This window comes from Sturnus vulgaris, chromosome 33 (assembly GCF_052056855.1).
Source record: "Sturnus vulgaris isolate bStuVul1 chromosome 33, bStuVul1.hap1, whole genome shotgun sequence".
Classification (NCBI taxonomy): Eukaryota; Metazoa; Chordata; class Aves; order Passeriformes; family Sturnidae; genus Sturnus; species Sturnus vulgaris.
The window spans coordinates 608,823-621,643 of NC_142275.1; the positions used below are offsets into that span (position 1 = coordinate 608,823).

Genomic DNA, 12,821 nt, shown 5'->3' on the forward strand with positions numbered 1-12,821 from the left:
CCTGGGGGGGATTTGGGGTTAAATCGGGGAGGTTTTGGGGGGTTTAGGGGAGGTTTTGGGGGTTTTTTTGGGGGTTTTGGGGTCTTACCTGAGCCTGGGTGTTCTCAGGTGTGTTCTGAGTTACACCTGGCTGAGGGGACCCCAAAAATTTGGGGTTTTTGGGGTGTCCTGGGAGGGATTCGGGGCGAAATCTGGGAGGTTTTGGGGTGAAATTGGGAAATTTTTGGGGGGGGTTCGGGGGGGGTCTCACCTGAGCCTGGGGGTCCTCAGGTGTCTCACCTGGTGAAGAGGGGAACCCCAGAACTGGGAGGGGTCTCCGGAGGGGTCTGAGTCTTTAATTTTGGGAGATTTTGGGGGGATTTTTGGGGTCACCATTAAACCTGGGACTCTTCCCACAGCCGGCCCCTCGCATTCAGTGTCGCGCCGGGGGAGATTTTGGGGTCCCTGGTGGGATTTTGGGGCATTTTGGGGTTCCTGGGTGGGATTTTGGGGGAATTTGGGGGAATTTTGGGGGAATTTTGGGGTCTCAAAACCGGAGGGGCAACAAACCCGGCGGAACTCACGTTCGGGGAAACGCTTGACGCCCGGAGGGAGCGGAAGTGACACACCGGAAGTAGCCGGAAGGGGGCGGGGGACACCGGAAGTAGCGGAGGCCGCGTGGAGGCGCCGAGATGGGGCGGCCCGGGAAGGTGGGGAGGACAAAAAATGGGAAAAAAATCGGGAAAAAAACGGGAAAAAACGGGAAAAAAACGGGAATAATCGGGATGGGGAAGGCACAGCGGCTCGGGAATGAGCCGGGAGGGAGGAAAAAAGCGGCGGGAGGGGTTTGGGAATCTCAAAACTTTGGGAATTGTGAGGGGGAAAAGCGGGATCGGCTGAAAATTCCCAAAGTTTGGGGTCTCCAACCTCTCTCAAATCGGGATCTGGAGTCCCAAAATTCCCAAAATTTGGGCTTTCCAGTCTTTTTTCTAGAAAATCGGGATCTGAGAATTCCCAAAATTTAAGATTTCCCAGCTGGAAATTTGGGATTGGGGGGGGGGGGGGGGCTCTGAATGCCCGGAATTTGGGGAATTTTCCGCCTTGCGGGTGGGAATTGTGGATTGCAGCTGCCGGGATTCCCGGAGTTCGGGATAATTTGGGATAATTTGGGATAATCCGGGATAATCCGGGATAATTCGGGGGTGGTGCCGTCCCCAGAGCCGTTTCCAGCGGCAGCAGCGGGCGCGGGCGCGGCTCCGGGCCGAGCTCGAGTTCGGTTCCGTCCCCCATTCCTTCGTGTTCCCGCGGGGCCGCGCCGGGAGGAGCCTCCGGAGCCTCGGCAAGGACCTCAGGAGGGTCCTGGAGCCATTCACGGCCAGGAGCCTGCAGGTGAGACAGACTGGGAATACTGGGATTGGTACTGGGATTGATACTGGGAATGGTACTGGGATTGGTACTGGGGATACTGGGATTGGTACTGGGATTGATACTGGGATTGGTACTGGGATCATTGGGATCATTGGGGTTTGGGATATCGGGACCTCAGGAGGGTCCTGGAGCCATTCACGGCCCAGAGCCTGCAGGTGAGACAGACTGGGAATACTGGGAGTACTGGGAATGGTACTGGGAATGGTACTGGGGATACTGGGAATGGTACTGGGAATACTGGGATTGGTACTGGGATCATTGGGGTTTGGGATTTGGGACCTCAGGAGGGTCCTGGAGCCATTCACGGCCCGCAGCCTGCAGGTGGGGAGACTGGGAATACTGGGAGTACTGGGAATGGTACTGGGAATACTGGGATTGGTACTGCAGATACTGGGAATGATGGGATTGGTACTGGGGATACTGGGATTGGTACTGGGGATACTGGGAATGATGGGAATGGTACTGGGAATGATACTGGGAATACTGGGATTGGTACTGGGGATACTGGGAATGGTACTGGGGATACTGGGAATGATACTGGGAATGATGGGAATGGTACTGGGAATACTGGGAATGATACTGGGAATGATGGGAATGGTACTGGGAATACTGGGAATGGTACTGGGGATACTGGGAATGATGGGAATGCTACTGGGATTGGTACTGGGAATACTGGGATTGGTACTGGGGATACTGGGAATGGTACTGGGGTCACTGGGAATACTGGGAGTGGTACTGGGATTTTGGGATCTGGGATATTGGGATCTGGGATTTTGGGATTTGGGTTTTTGGGATTTTGGGATCTGGGATTTTGGGATTTGGGATTTTGGGGTCTGGAATTTTGGAATTTCGGGGTCTCTCAGGAATTCTGGGCTCCCCCAGGAATTTTTGGGGTGGCTCTGCCAGAAATTCTTTGGGATTGAAGAGATTCCCTCAGGAATTTCGAGGTCTCTTTTCCAGGAATTTCAGGGTTTTTTTTTCTCCAGGAATTTCGGGATCCTGTCAGGAATTTTGGGATCCTGGCAGGAATTTTAGGATCCTGTCAGGAATTTCGGGATCCTGGCAGGAATTTTGGGGTCTCTTTTCCAGGAATTTCAGGGTTTTTTTTCTCCAGGAATTTTAGGATCCTGCCAGGAATTTTTGGGGTTTTTCCTGGAATTTCAGGGTCTCTCCTCCTGGAATTTTGGGCTCCCAGGAATTTCGGGATCCTGCCAGGAATTTTAGGATCCTGTCAGGAATTTTGGGATCCTGGCAGGAATTTTGGGTTCCTGGCAGGAATTTCGGGGTCTCTTTTCCAGGAATTTCGGGGTTTTTTTGTCCAGGAATTTCGGGCTCCCAGGAATTTCGGGCTCCCAGGAATTTTAGGATCCTTTCAGGAATTTCGGGATCCTGGCAGGAATTTTTGGGGCTTTTCCTGGAATTTTGGGGTCTTTCCTCCAGGAATTTTGGGATCCTGGCAGGAATTTTGGGGTCTCTTTTCCAGGAATTTCAGGTTTTTTTGTCCAGGAATTTCGGGATCCTGTCAGGAATTTTTTTGGGGAATTTTTTGGGAATTGTTTTGGGGTTGTTTTCCAGGTTCGCCGGAGCAATTTCCCTGCGGGATCTGGTGGCCGTGGCCGGGCCCTTGGGGGTCACCCAATTCCTGGTGCTCAGCAAATCCCAGTCCGGGATCAACCTGGTCAGTCCTGGGGGAAAAATTTTGGGAATTTTTTGGGAATTTTTGGGAATTCCAGAGGGTCCCAAAACTTTCCCAGACCCGGAGGATGAGAGAATTTTCCAGGAGGTTGATCCGTGATTGATCTCAAAGTAAACGCTCTGATGGGTCTGGGGGGGAAATTCGGGATTTGGGGTCGGGAATTCGGGGTTTGGGGTCGGGAATTTGGGGTTTGGGATCGAGAATTTGGGGTTTGGGGTCGGGAATTTGGGGTTTGGGGTCGGGAATTTGGGGTTTGGGGACGGGAATTTGGGGTTTGGGGTCGGGAATTTGGGGTTTGGGACCTGGAATTTGGGGTTTGGGGTCGGGAATTTGGGGTTTGGGATCGGGAATTTGGGGTTTGGGATCAGGAATTTGGGGTTTGGGGTCGGGAATTTGGGATTTGGGGTCGGGAATTTGGGGTTTGGGATCGGGAATTTGGGGTTTGGGGTCGGGAATTCGGGATTTGGGGTCGGGAATTTGGGGTTTGGGGTCGGGAATTTGGGGTTTGGGACCTGGAATTTGGGATTTGGGGGGGGAATTTGGGGTTTGGGATCGGGAATTTGGGGTTTGGGGTGGGGAATTTGGGGTTTGGGATCGGGAATTTGGGATTTGGGACCTGGAATTTGGGATTTGGGGTCGGGAATTTGGGGTTTGGGACCTGGAATTTGGGGTTTGGGATCGGGAATTTGGGGTTTGGGGTTGGGAATTTGGGATTTGGGGTCGGGAATTTGGGATTTCGGATCGGGAATTTGGGGTTCGAGGTCGGGAATTCGGGATTTGGGACTGAAATTCCCCAAATTTGGGGGTTCCAGCCCATTCCAGAGGGGAAAATATCCCAAAACTTTTTTTTTTTTTTAATTTCTTAGTTTTTTTATCTCATTTTCCAGGATTTTTCCTGGGTTTTTTTTTCTTTTAATATTTCCTGAATTTTCCAAGGGTTTTTCTGGAATTTTCCAGGATTTTTCTCTTCATTTCCCAGGATTTTTCTGGAATTTTTCCTGGATTTTCCCTGGATTTTTCCTTTTAATTTTCTGGGATTTTCCCAGGATTTTTCCTTTCGTTTTCTTCTACGTTTCTGGGATTTTTGTGGGATTTTTCCTGGGATTCTTCTGGGATTTTTCCGAGATTTTTCCAGGATTTTTCCCAGGATTTATCCAGGATTTTCCCAGGATTTTCCCAGGATTTTTCCCAGGATTTTTCCAGGATTTTTCCAGGATTTTCCCAGGATTTTTCCCTCTTTTGAAACTTTTTTTTTCTTTTTCCCAGAAACTTTTCCGGCTGCCGGGGGGTCCCACCCTGACCTTCAAAGTTCTGCAGGTGGGTCTGGAAATTTGGAGGAATTTTGGGAATTTCAGGAATTTTTAGGGAATTCTGGGGGGAGGGGTCGATCCCAGGGAATTTTTTTAATTGTTTTTGGGGATTAAATCCAATTTTTTCCTCTTTTTTTCCATTTCCCCCATTCCCACAACTCCTTGATCCAGAACTTGGGGTTTATTTGGGATTGATTTTTTTGGGATTTTGGGGTTTTTTGGGATTCTGGGCTGGATTTTTTAGGGGAGGATTTTGCTGGAATTTTGAATTTCAGATTTTTTTGGATTGAATCCCATTTTTTCCCCATTTTTCTCATTCCCAGCATTCCCTGAATCATATCCTGGAGATTTTTTTTTTTTTTTGAGATTCCATTGGGGATTTTGTGAATTCCCGAGAGGATCACGAGGATATTTTGGGGCCGTTTTTTGGGGATTCTGGGACGGGTCTTTTGGGGAATTTTGGGATTTTTTCAGGATTTAACCCCATTTAATTCCCATTTAAATCCCATTTTCCCCCATTTTTTCCCATTTCCCCCCCAGCACTCCCTGGTGAGGGACGTGGTGTCGGCGCTGCAGCAGTTCTGGGGATTCTGGGGCCGTTTTTGGGGATTCTGGGGCCGTTTTTTTTGGGGAATTTTGGGATTTTTTTGGGATTTTTTCAGGATTTAACCCCATTTAAATCCCATTTAATCCCAAATTTTCCCCATTTTCCCCCATTTTCCCCCAGTACTCCCTGGTCAGGGACGTGGTGTCGGCGCTGCAGCAGTTCTGGGGATTTTGGGGCCGTTTTTGGGGATTCTGGGGCCGTTTTTTTTTGGGAATTTTGGGATTTTTTCGGGATTTTTCCAGGATTTAACCCCATTTAAATCCCATTTAATCCCATTTTTCCCCATTTTCCCCCCAGTACTCCCTGGTGAGGGACGTGGTGTCGGAGCTGCGGCGGCACCGCATGCACGAGCAGCAGTTCTGGGGTTTTTGGGGATTCTGGGGCCGTTTTTTTTTGGGGAATTTTGGGATTTTTCCAGGATTTAACCCCATTTTTTTCCCAATTTTTCCCATTTAATCCCATTTTTCCCCCATTTTCCCCCCAGTACTCCCTGGTGAGGGACGTGGTGTCGGCGCTGCGGCGGCACCGCATGCACGAGCAGCAGTTCTGGGGTTTTTTGGGATTCTGGGGCCGTTTTTTTTGGGAATTTTGGGATATTTTCGGGATTTTTTCAGGATTTAACCCCATTTTTTTCCCATTTAAATCCCATTTTTTCCCATTTTTCCCCCATTTTCCCCCCAGTACTCCCTGGTGAGGGACGTGGTGTCGGCGCTGCGGCGGCACCGCATGCACGAGCAGCAGTTCCAGCACCCCCCCCCTGCTGGTGCTGGGCAATTTTGGGGAGCCCCAAATGCACCTGAAGCTCATGGCCGGGATGTTCCAGGGAATGTTCCCCAAAATCAACGTGCACAAGGTCAGGAATTCCGGGAATTCTGGGATTTGGGGGAATTCTGGGGTTTTGGGGAATTCTGGGATTTGGGGGAATTCTGGGATTTGGAGTTTGGAGAATTCCAGGATTTGGGGTTTGGGGAATTCTGGGATTTTGGGGAATTCTGGGATTTGGGGAATTCTGGGATTTGGGAATTCCAGGGTTTGGGGAATTCCAGGATTTGGGGTTTGGGAATTCCAGGATTTGGGGTTTGGGAATTCTGGGATTTGGGGTTTGGAGAATTCCGGGATTTGGAGTTTGGGGAATTCTGGGGTTTTGGGAATACTGGGATTTGGGGTTTGGGGAATTCTGGGATTTGGGAATTCTGGGATTTGGAGTTTTGGGAATTCCAGGATTTGGGGTTTGGAGAATTCCGGGATTTGGAGTTTGGGGAATTCTGGGATTTGGGGTTTGGGAATTCCAGGATTTGGGATTTGGGGGTTTGAGAATTCGGAATTTGGGGTTTGGGATTGTGGAATTTGGGGAAATGAGAATTCAGGGGGTTGGGAATTCGAGATTTGGGGTTTTGGGAATAAGGGGGATTTGGGAATGGCGGGAATTTGGGAATTGGGGATTTGGGGTTTGGGAATGGGGGGAAAAGCAGGAATTTGAGAATGTGGGATTTGGGAAAATGGGGATTTGGGGTTTGGGGAGAGGGGTGGAAAAAGGGGACTTTGGGAATAGGGAAAAGAAGGATTTTTCCCATTTCCATTTTTCCTGTTTTCCCATTTTTCCCGTTGTTCCCACCCCAGGTCAATCTGAATTCCATCCGGCGCTGTTTGCTCATCTCCTACAACTCCGAGTCCCAGCTCCTGGAATTCCGGCACTAGTGAGAGCCAAAACCCCAAATTCCCAAATTCCTAACCCCCAAATTCCCAAAACCCCAAATTCCCAAAACCCCAAATTCCCCAAATCCCAAATTCCCCAAACCCCAAAATCCCAAATTCCTAAAACCCCAAATTCCCCAAATCCCCAATTCCCAAAACCCCAAAATCCCAAATTCCCAAAACCCCAAAACCCAAAATCCCAATTCACAAAATCCCAAATTCCCAAAACCCCAAAATCCCAAATTCCTAAAACCCCAAAATCCCAAATTCCCAAAACCCCAAAATCCCAATTCCCAAAATCCCAAATTCCCAAAATCCCAAATTCCCAAATCCCCAAATCCCAAATTCCCAAAATCCCAAATTCCCAAAAAGCCCAAAGTCCGGAATTCCCAAAACCCCAAATTCCAAAACCCCAAATTCCCAAAATCCCAAATTCCAAAGTCCCCAAATCCCCAAAATCCTAAATTCCCAAATTCCCATTTTTTCCCAAATTCCTGTTTTTTCCCCCCATTCCAGCAGTGTCCAGGATTTTTCCCACATTCCCATTTTCCCAGGATTTTTCCCACATTCCCATTTCCCAGGATTTTCCCACATTCCCATTTTCCCAGGATTTTTCCCACATTCCCATTTCCCAGGATTTTCCCCACATTCCCATTTTTCTGTTATTTTCCCCCCATTCCCATTTTTCCAGGATTTTTCCCAAATTCCCGTTTTTTTCCCCCCATTCCAGCAGTGTCCAGGTGGTGCCCGTGGGGCTCAGTCGGGGGATCCGGAAAATTCTGCAGGAGAAATTCCCGAACCTGAGCAGGATGGATGACGTCAGCGAGCTGCTCACGGGGTCAGGGCACACCTGGGGACACCTGGGGACACCTGGGGACATCTGGGGACACCTGGGGACATCACTGGGGACATTGGGGACACCTTGGGGACATCATTGGGGACGTCAGCGAGCTGCTCACGGGGTCAGGGCACACCTGGGGACACCTGGGGACATCATTGGGGGCACCTGGGGACACCTGGGGACATCTGGGCACACCTGGGGACATCACTGGGGACACATTGGGGACATCATTGGGGACGTCAGCGAGCTGCTCACGGGGTCAGGGCACACCTGGGGACACCTGGGAACATCATTGGGGACATTGGGGACATCATTGGGGACACTTTGGGGACACACTGGGGACATCACAGGGACCTTGGGGACACCTGGGGACACACTGGGGACACTTTGGGGACTCCTGGGGACCTTGGGGACACATTGGGGACATCATTGGTGACGTCAGCGAGCTGCTCACGGGGTCAGGGCACACCTGGGGACACCGTGGGGACACCTGGGGACATTGGGGACACATTGGGGACATCATTGGTGACGTCAGCGAGCTGTTCATGGGGTCAGGGCACACCTGGGGACAACACTGGGGACACCTGGGGACACCTGGGGACATCACTGGGGACATTGGGGACATCATTGGGGACGTCAGCGAGCTGCTCACGGGGTCAGGGCACACCTGGGGACACCTGGGGACATCATTGGGGGCACCTGGGGACACCTGGGGACATCTGGGCACATCTGGGGACATCATTGGGGACATTGGGGACACCTTGGGGACGTCATTGGTGACGTCAGCGAGCTGCTCACGGGGTCAGGGGACACCTGGGGACACCTGGGGGACACTGGGGACACCTTGGGGACATCATTGGGGACATCATTGGTGACGTCAGCGAGCTGCTCACGTGGTCAGGGCACACCTGGGGACACCTGGGGACATCATTGGGGACACCCTGGGGACATCACAGGGACCTTGGGGACACCTGGGGACACACTGGGGACACTTTGGGGACACCTGGGGACATTGGGGACACCTTGGGGACATCAGCGAGCTGCTCACGGGGTCAGGGCCCACCTGGGGACATCATAGGGACCTTGGGGGACACCTGGGGACATTGAGGACACCTGGGGACACTTTGGGGACACCTGGGGACATTGAGGACACCTTGGGGACATCACAGGGACCTTGGGGACACTGAGGGCACTGGGGAAACGAGACCTGGGGACACTTCAGAGTTGTCACCTGTCCCCTGAGTTGTCACCTGTCCCCTGAGTTGTCACCTGTCGTGTCCCCTCAGGGACCTGGTCCTGTCCGAGAGCGAAGCGGAGCCCGACGGGGCCCAGAACGTTCTGGAACTGCCCCAGAAATGCTCCGGGCGTGGGAACGCGGTGACGCAACAGAGCGCCGTGAGACTCACCGAGGTGACAATGGGGACATTACTGGGGACAATGGGGACACGGAGGGGACAATGGGGGGACAATGGGGACACTGAGGGGACAATGGGGACACTGCCGTGTCCCCATTGTCCCCTCAGTGTCCCCATTGTCCCCACTGTCCCCTCAGTGTCCCCTCAGTGTCCCCCCACTGTCCCCATTGTCCCCAATGTCCCCTCACTGTCCCCATTGTCCCCTCAGTGTCCCCATTGTCCCCATTGTCCCCTCAGTGTCCCCAATGTCCCCATTGTCCCCTCAGTGTCCCCATTGTCCCCTCAGTGTCCCCATTGTCCCCAATGTCCCCTCACTGTCCCCATTGTCCCCTCAGTGTCCCCTCAGTGTCCCCAATGTCCCCTCAGTGTCCCCTCAGTGTCCCCAATGTCCCCATTGTCCCCTCACTGTCCCCATTGTCCCCTCAGTGTCCCCTCAGTGTCCCCAATGTCCCCTCACTGTCCCCTCAGTGTCCCCTCTGTCCCCCCTGTCCCTGTCACAGATCGGGCCCCGTCTGACGCTGCAGCTGCTGAAGGTGGAGGAGGGGCTGGGCCAGGGCAACGTCCTGTACCACGGGCTGGGTGAGTGACACACCTGGGGACAGGTGAGGGGACACACCTGGGGGAGGGACACACCTGGGGACAGGTGAGGGGACACACCTGGGTGAGGGACACACCTGGGGACAGGTGAGGGGACACCTGGGGACACACCTGGGACAGGTGAGGGACACCTGGGTGAGTGACACACCTGGGACAGGTGTGTCCCAGGTGTATCCCAGGTGATCACAGGTGTGTTAAGGTGATCACAGGTATGCCCAGGTGATCTCAGGTGTATCCCAGGTGATCACAGGTGTATCCAGGTGTATCCCAGGTGATCATCGGTGTGTTAAGGTGATCACAGGTGTATCTCAGGTGTGTCCCAGGTGTATCCCAGGTGATCACAGGTATGCCCAGGTGATCTCAGGTGTATCCCAGGTGATCACAGGTGTGCCCAGGGGTATCTCAGGTGTATCCCAGGTGATCACAGGTATGCCCAGGTGATCTCAGGTGTATCCCAGGTGATCACAGGTGTGTTAAGGTGATCACAGGGGTATCTCAGGTGTGCCCAGGGGTATCTCAGGTGTATCCCAGGTGATCACAGGTGTGCCCAGGTGTATCCCAGGTGTATCCCAGGTGATCACAGGTGTGTTTCCCGTGCAGCCCCCAAAGGTGAGGCGGAGCTGCGGGAGCTGCTGGCCCGGAAGGAGCAGAAGCTGCAGGTGAGGGCGGAGCGGCGCCGCCAGCAGGAGCAGAACCTGGAGCGCAAACGGCAGCAGCGGCTGCAGCACAGGTGAGGCTCAGGTGAGGGCTCAGGTGTGCCAGGAACCCATGGGAGGGACACAGGTGAAGGTTCAGGTGTTCCAGGAGCTCAGGTGAGGGTGGCAGGGGGGCTCCCAGGTGAGAAAGGTCACACAGGTGACAGGTGAAGCAGCCTGGCCAGGTCCATCCCCAGGTGTTCTCTCACCTGTCCCCTCTCACCTGTCTGTTCCCCACAGGGAGCGCAGCCTGGCAGGGATGGGCCGGGCCACAGGTGGCCCAGGTGACACCAGAGGTGGCCCAGGTGACCCCACAGGTGACAGCGACGTCGAGGACCCCGGCGCACCTGAGCCAGGTGAGGCGGAGCCGTCGGACGAGGACGACGCCGAATATTACAGAGAGGAGCTGGGGGAGGAGCCTGACACAGGTGAGAGGGACGGGGGAGGGGACAGGTGAGCTGGGGGGGGAGGGAGGAAAGACATTTCAGGGTGTCCAGGTGAGTTTAGGGTCCAGGTGAGTTTGGGATTCAGGTGAGTTGTGGAAGGGACAAGGAAATGTTGAGGTTTCCTGGTCCTGGGTGAGTGACACACCTGGGACAGGTGAGGGATCCAGGTGAAGTTTGAGCAGGGGAGAAAAGGAAATGTTGGGATTTCCAGGTGAAGTTTGGGATCCAGGTGAGCTTGGGGGGATCCAGGTAGAAAATTTGGGGATTTTCAGGTGAGTTTTGGAGTTCCCAGGTGAGGTTGGGGGGGTCCAGGTGAGTTTAGGGGGGAGAGAAGAAAATTTTGGGATGTCCAGGTGAGTTTTGGCGTGGTCCAGGTGATTTTTTCCAGGTGGGTTTGGGATCCAGGTGAGTTTGGGGGGAGGGATGGAAATGTTGGGATTTCCAGGTGAGTTTTGGGGGGGATCCAGGTGAGTTTGGGGGGGACAAAAGGAGATTTTTGTGCCGGAAGTGGCTGATGACACCAAAATCCCTGAATTTCCGTGATTTGGGATCAAAGTAAACGCTCTGACACTTCCGGCCCCGCCCCGCAAACCCTGAGATTTTACCCCAAATTCCGTTTTTATTCTTCCCAAATCCCCATTCCCCTTTAATTCCATTTTCCTCCCCATTTTTTTCTTCCTAAATCCCAAATTTTCCCCCCAAATCCCAACTTTTTCCACCCCAAATCCCATTTTTCCCCTCTGAATTCCCATTTTTTCCTCTCTGAATTCCCATTTTTTTCCCCCCTAAATTCCCATTTTTTCCTCTCTGAATTCCCGTTTTTTCCTCTCTGAATCCCCTTTTTTTCCCCCCCCGAATTCCCAATTTTTCCCCCCTCTGAATTCCCATTTTTTCTCCTCTGAATTCCCATTTTTTTCTCTTTTTTTCCCCAGATTTGTTCCCTGGCAGCTCCAAGAGGAAGCGAAGCCCCTCGGCCGCTCCCGGAGCTCGGAAACGACGGAAGAAAAACCCGAAATTCCAACCTGGAACCCCGAAATTCCAACCTGGAACCCCGAAATTCCAACCTGGAAACCCAAAATCCCGACATGGAACCCCAAAATCCAAACACAGAACCCCAAAATCCCGACCTGGAACTTCAAAATCTCACCCAGGATCCCAAAAATCCGGATCCAGAACCCCCAAATCCCGACCTGGAACCCCAAAATCACATCCAGGATCCCAAAAATCCCAACCTGGAACCCCAAAATTCAAACACAGAACCCCAAAATCCGGATCCAGAACCCCAAAAACCCAACCTGGAACCCCCAAATCCCACCCAGGACACCCCAAAAACCCCAAATCCCGCCGTGGGACGCTCCTGACCCCCCGGAAAATCCCAAATTTCCAACGGCCTGGAAAGGCCCAGAAAGGGAAAAACTGAGGGGGGGAAAAAAAATTTGGGAATTTGGGACCCCCCTGATCCCGCTGGGATTGGGAATTTGGGGTCCCCTGGAATTTTGGGATCTTCCAGAAGAATTTTGGGATTTCCCAGAAGAATTTCGGGATCTCCAGAAGATTTTTGGGGATCCCAAAGGGGAAATTTCTGGATTTCCAGAAGATTTTTGGGATCCCCTTTTCACCTTTTCCCTGCTGGGATCGCCCAAATCTTGGGGAAAAACCCCAAAATGGGAAAAAAATCCCAAAAAATGGGGAGAAACTCCCAAAAAATGGGGGAAAACTCTCCCAAAAAACTCTGGGAATAAAGTTGGATCCACCTCCAGGGCCTCGTGTCGCTCTTTTTTTTTTTTTCCAGGAAAAAATTCCATTTTTCCCACCCAAAATCTCCAGTTTCCCTCCATAAATTCCCATTTTCCAGCCCCAAACTCCTCTTCCCAACAAAAATTTTTTTTTTACCCGAAATTCCTTCTTTCCCCATCCAAAATTCCCGTTTTTTCCCAGCAAAACTCCCATTTAACTCCAGAATTCCCGTTTTTTCTGCCGAAGTCCCACTTCCCCCTCCCAAAATTCGTTTTCCCGTCCAAATTTCCCGTTTTTCCACCCGAAATTCCCATTTTTCCTCCCAAATTTCCCGTTTTCCCACCCAATATTTCAATTTTTCCTCCCAAATTTCCC

At 52.3% G+C, this 12,821-nt stretch overlaps 1 protein-coding gene across 1 annotated transcript; it reads left to right on the forward strand.

The window, feature by feature from the left end:
- Window positions 1–609: 609 nt before the first annotated feature.
- PPAN (peter pan homolog) lies at window positions 610–12,468 on the forward strand (the record flags this gene model as incomplete). The annotated part of the gene is given in 13 exon segments (XM_088154948.1): window positions 610–689; window positions 1,198–1,368; window positions 2,983–3,085; window positions 4,370–4,420; window positions 5,702–5,770; window positions 5,772–5,873; window positions 6,641–6,717; window positions 7,446–7,553; window positions 8,843–8,966; window positions 9,472–9,550; window positions 10,169–10,298; window positions 10,504–10,691; window positions 11,642–12,468. Coding segments are annotated over 13 exon segments (1,770 nt in total), but the record flags the coding sequence as incomplete, so codon positions are not given.
- Window positions 12,469–12,821: the final 353 nt, after the last annotated feature.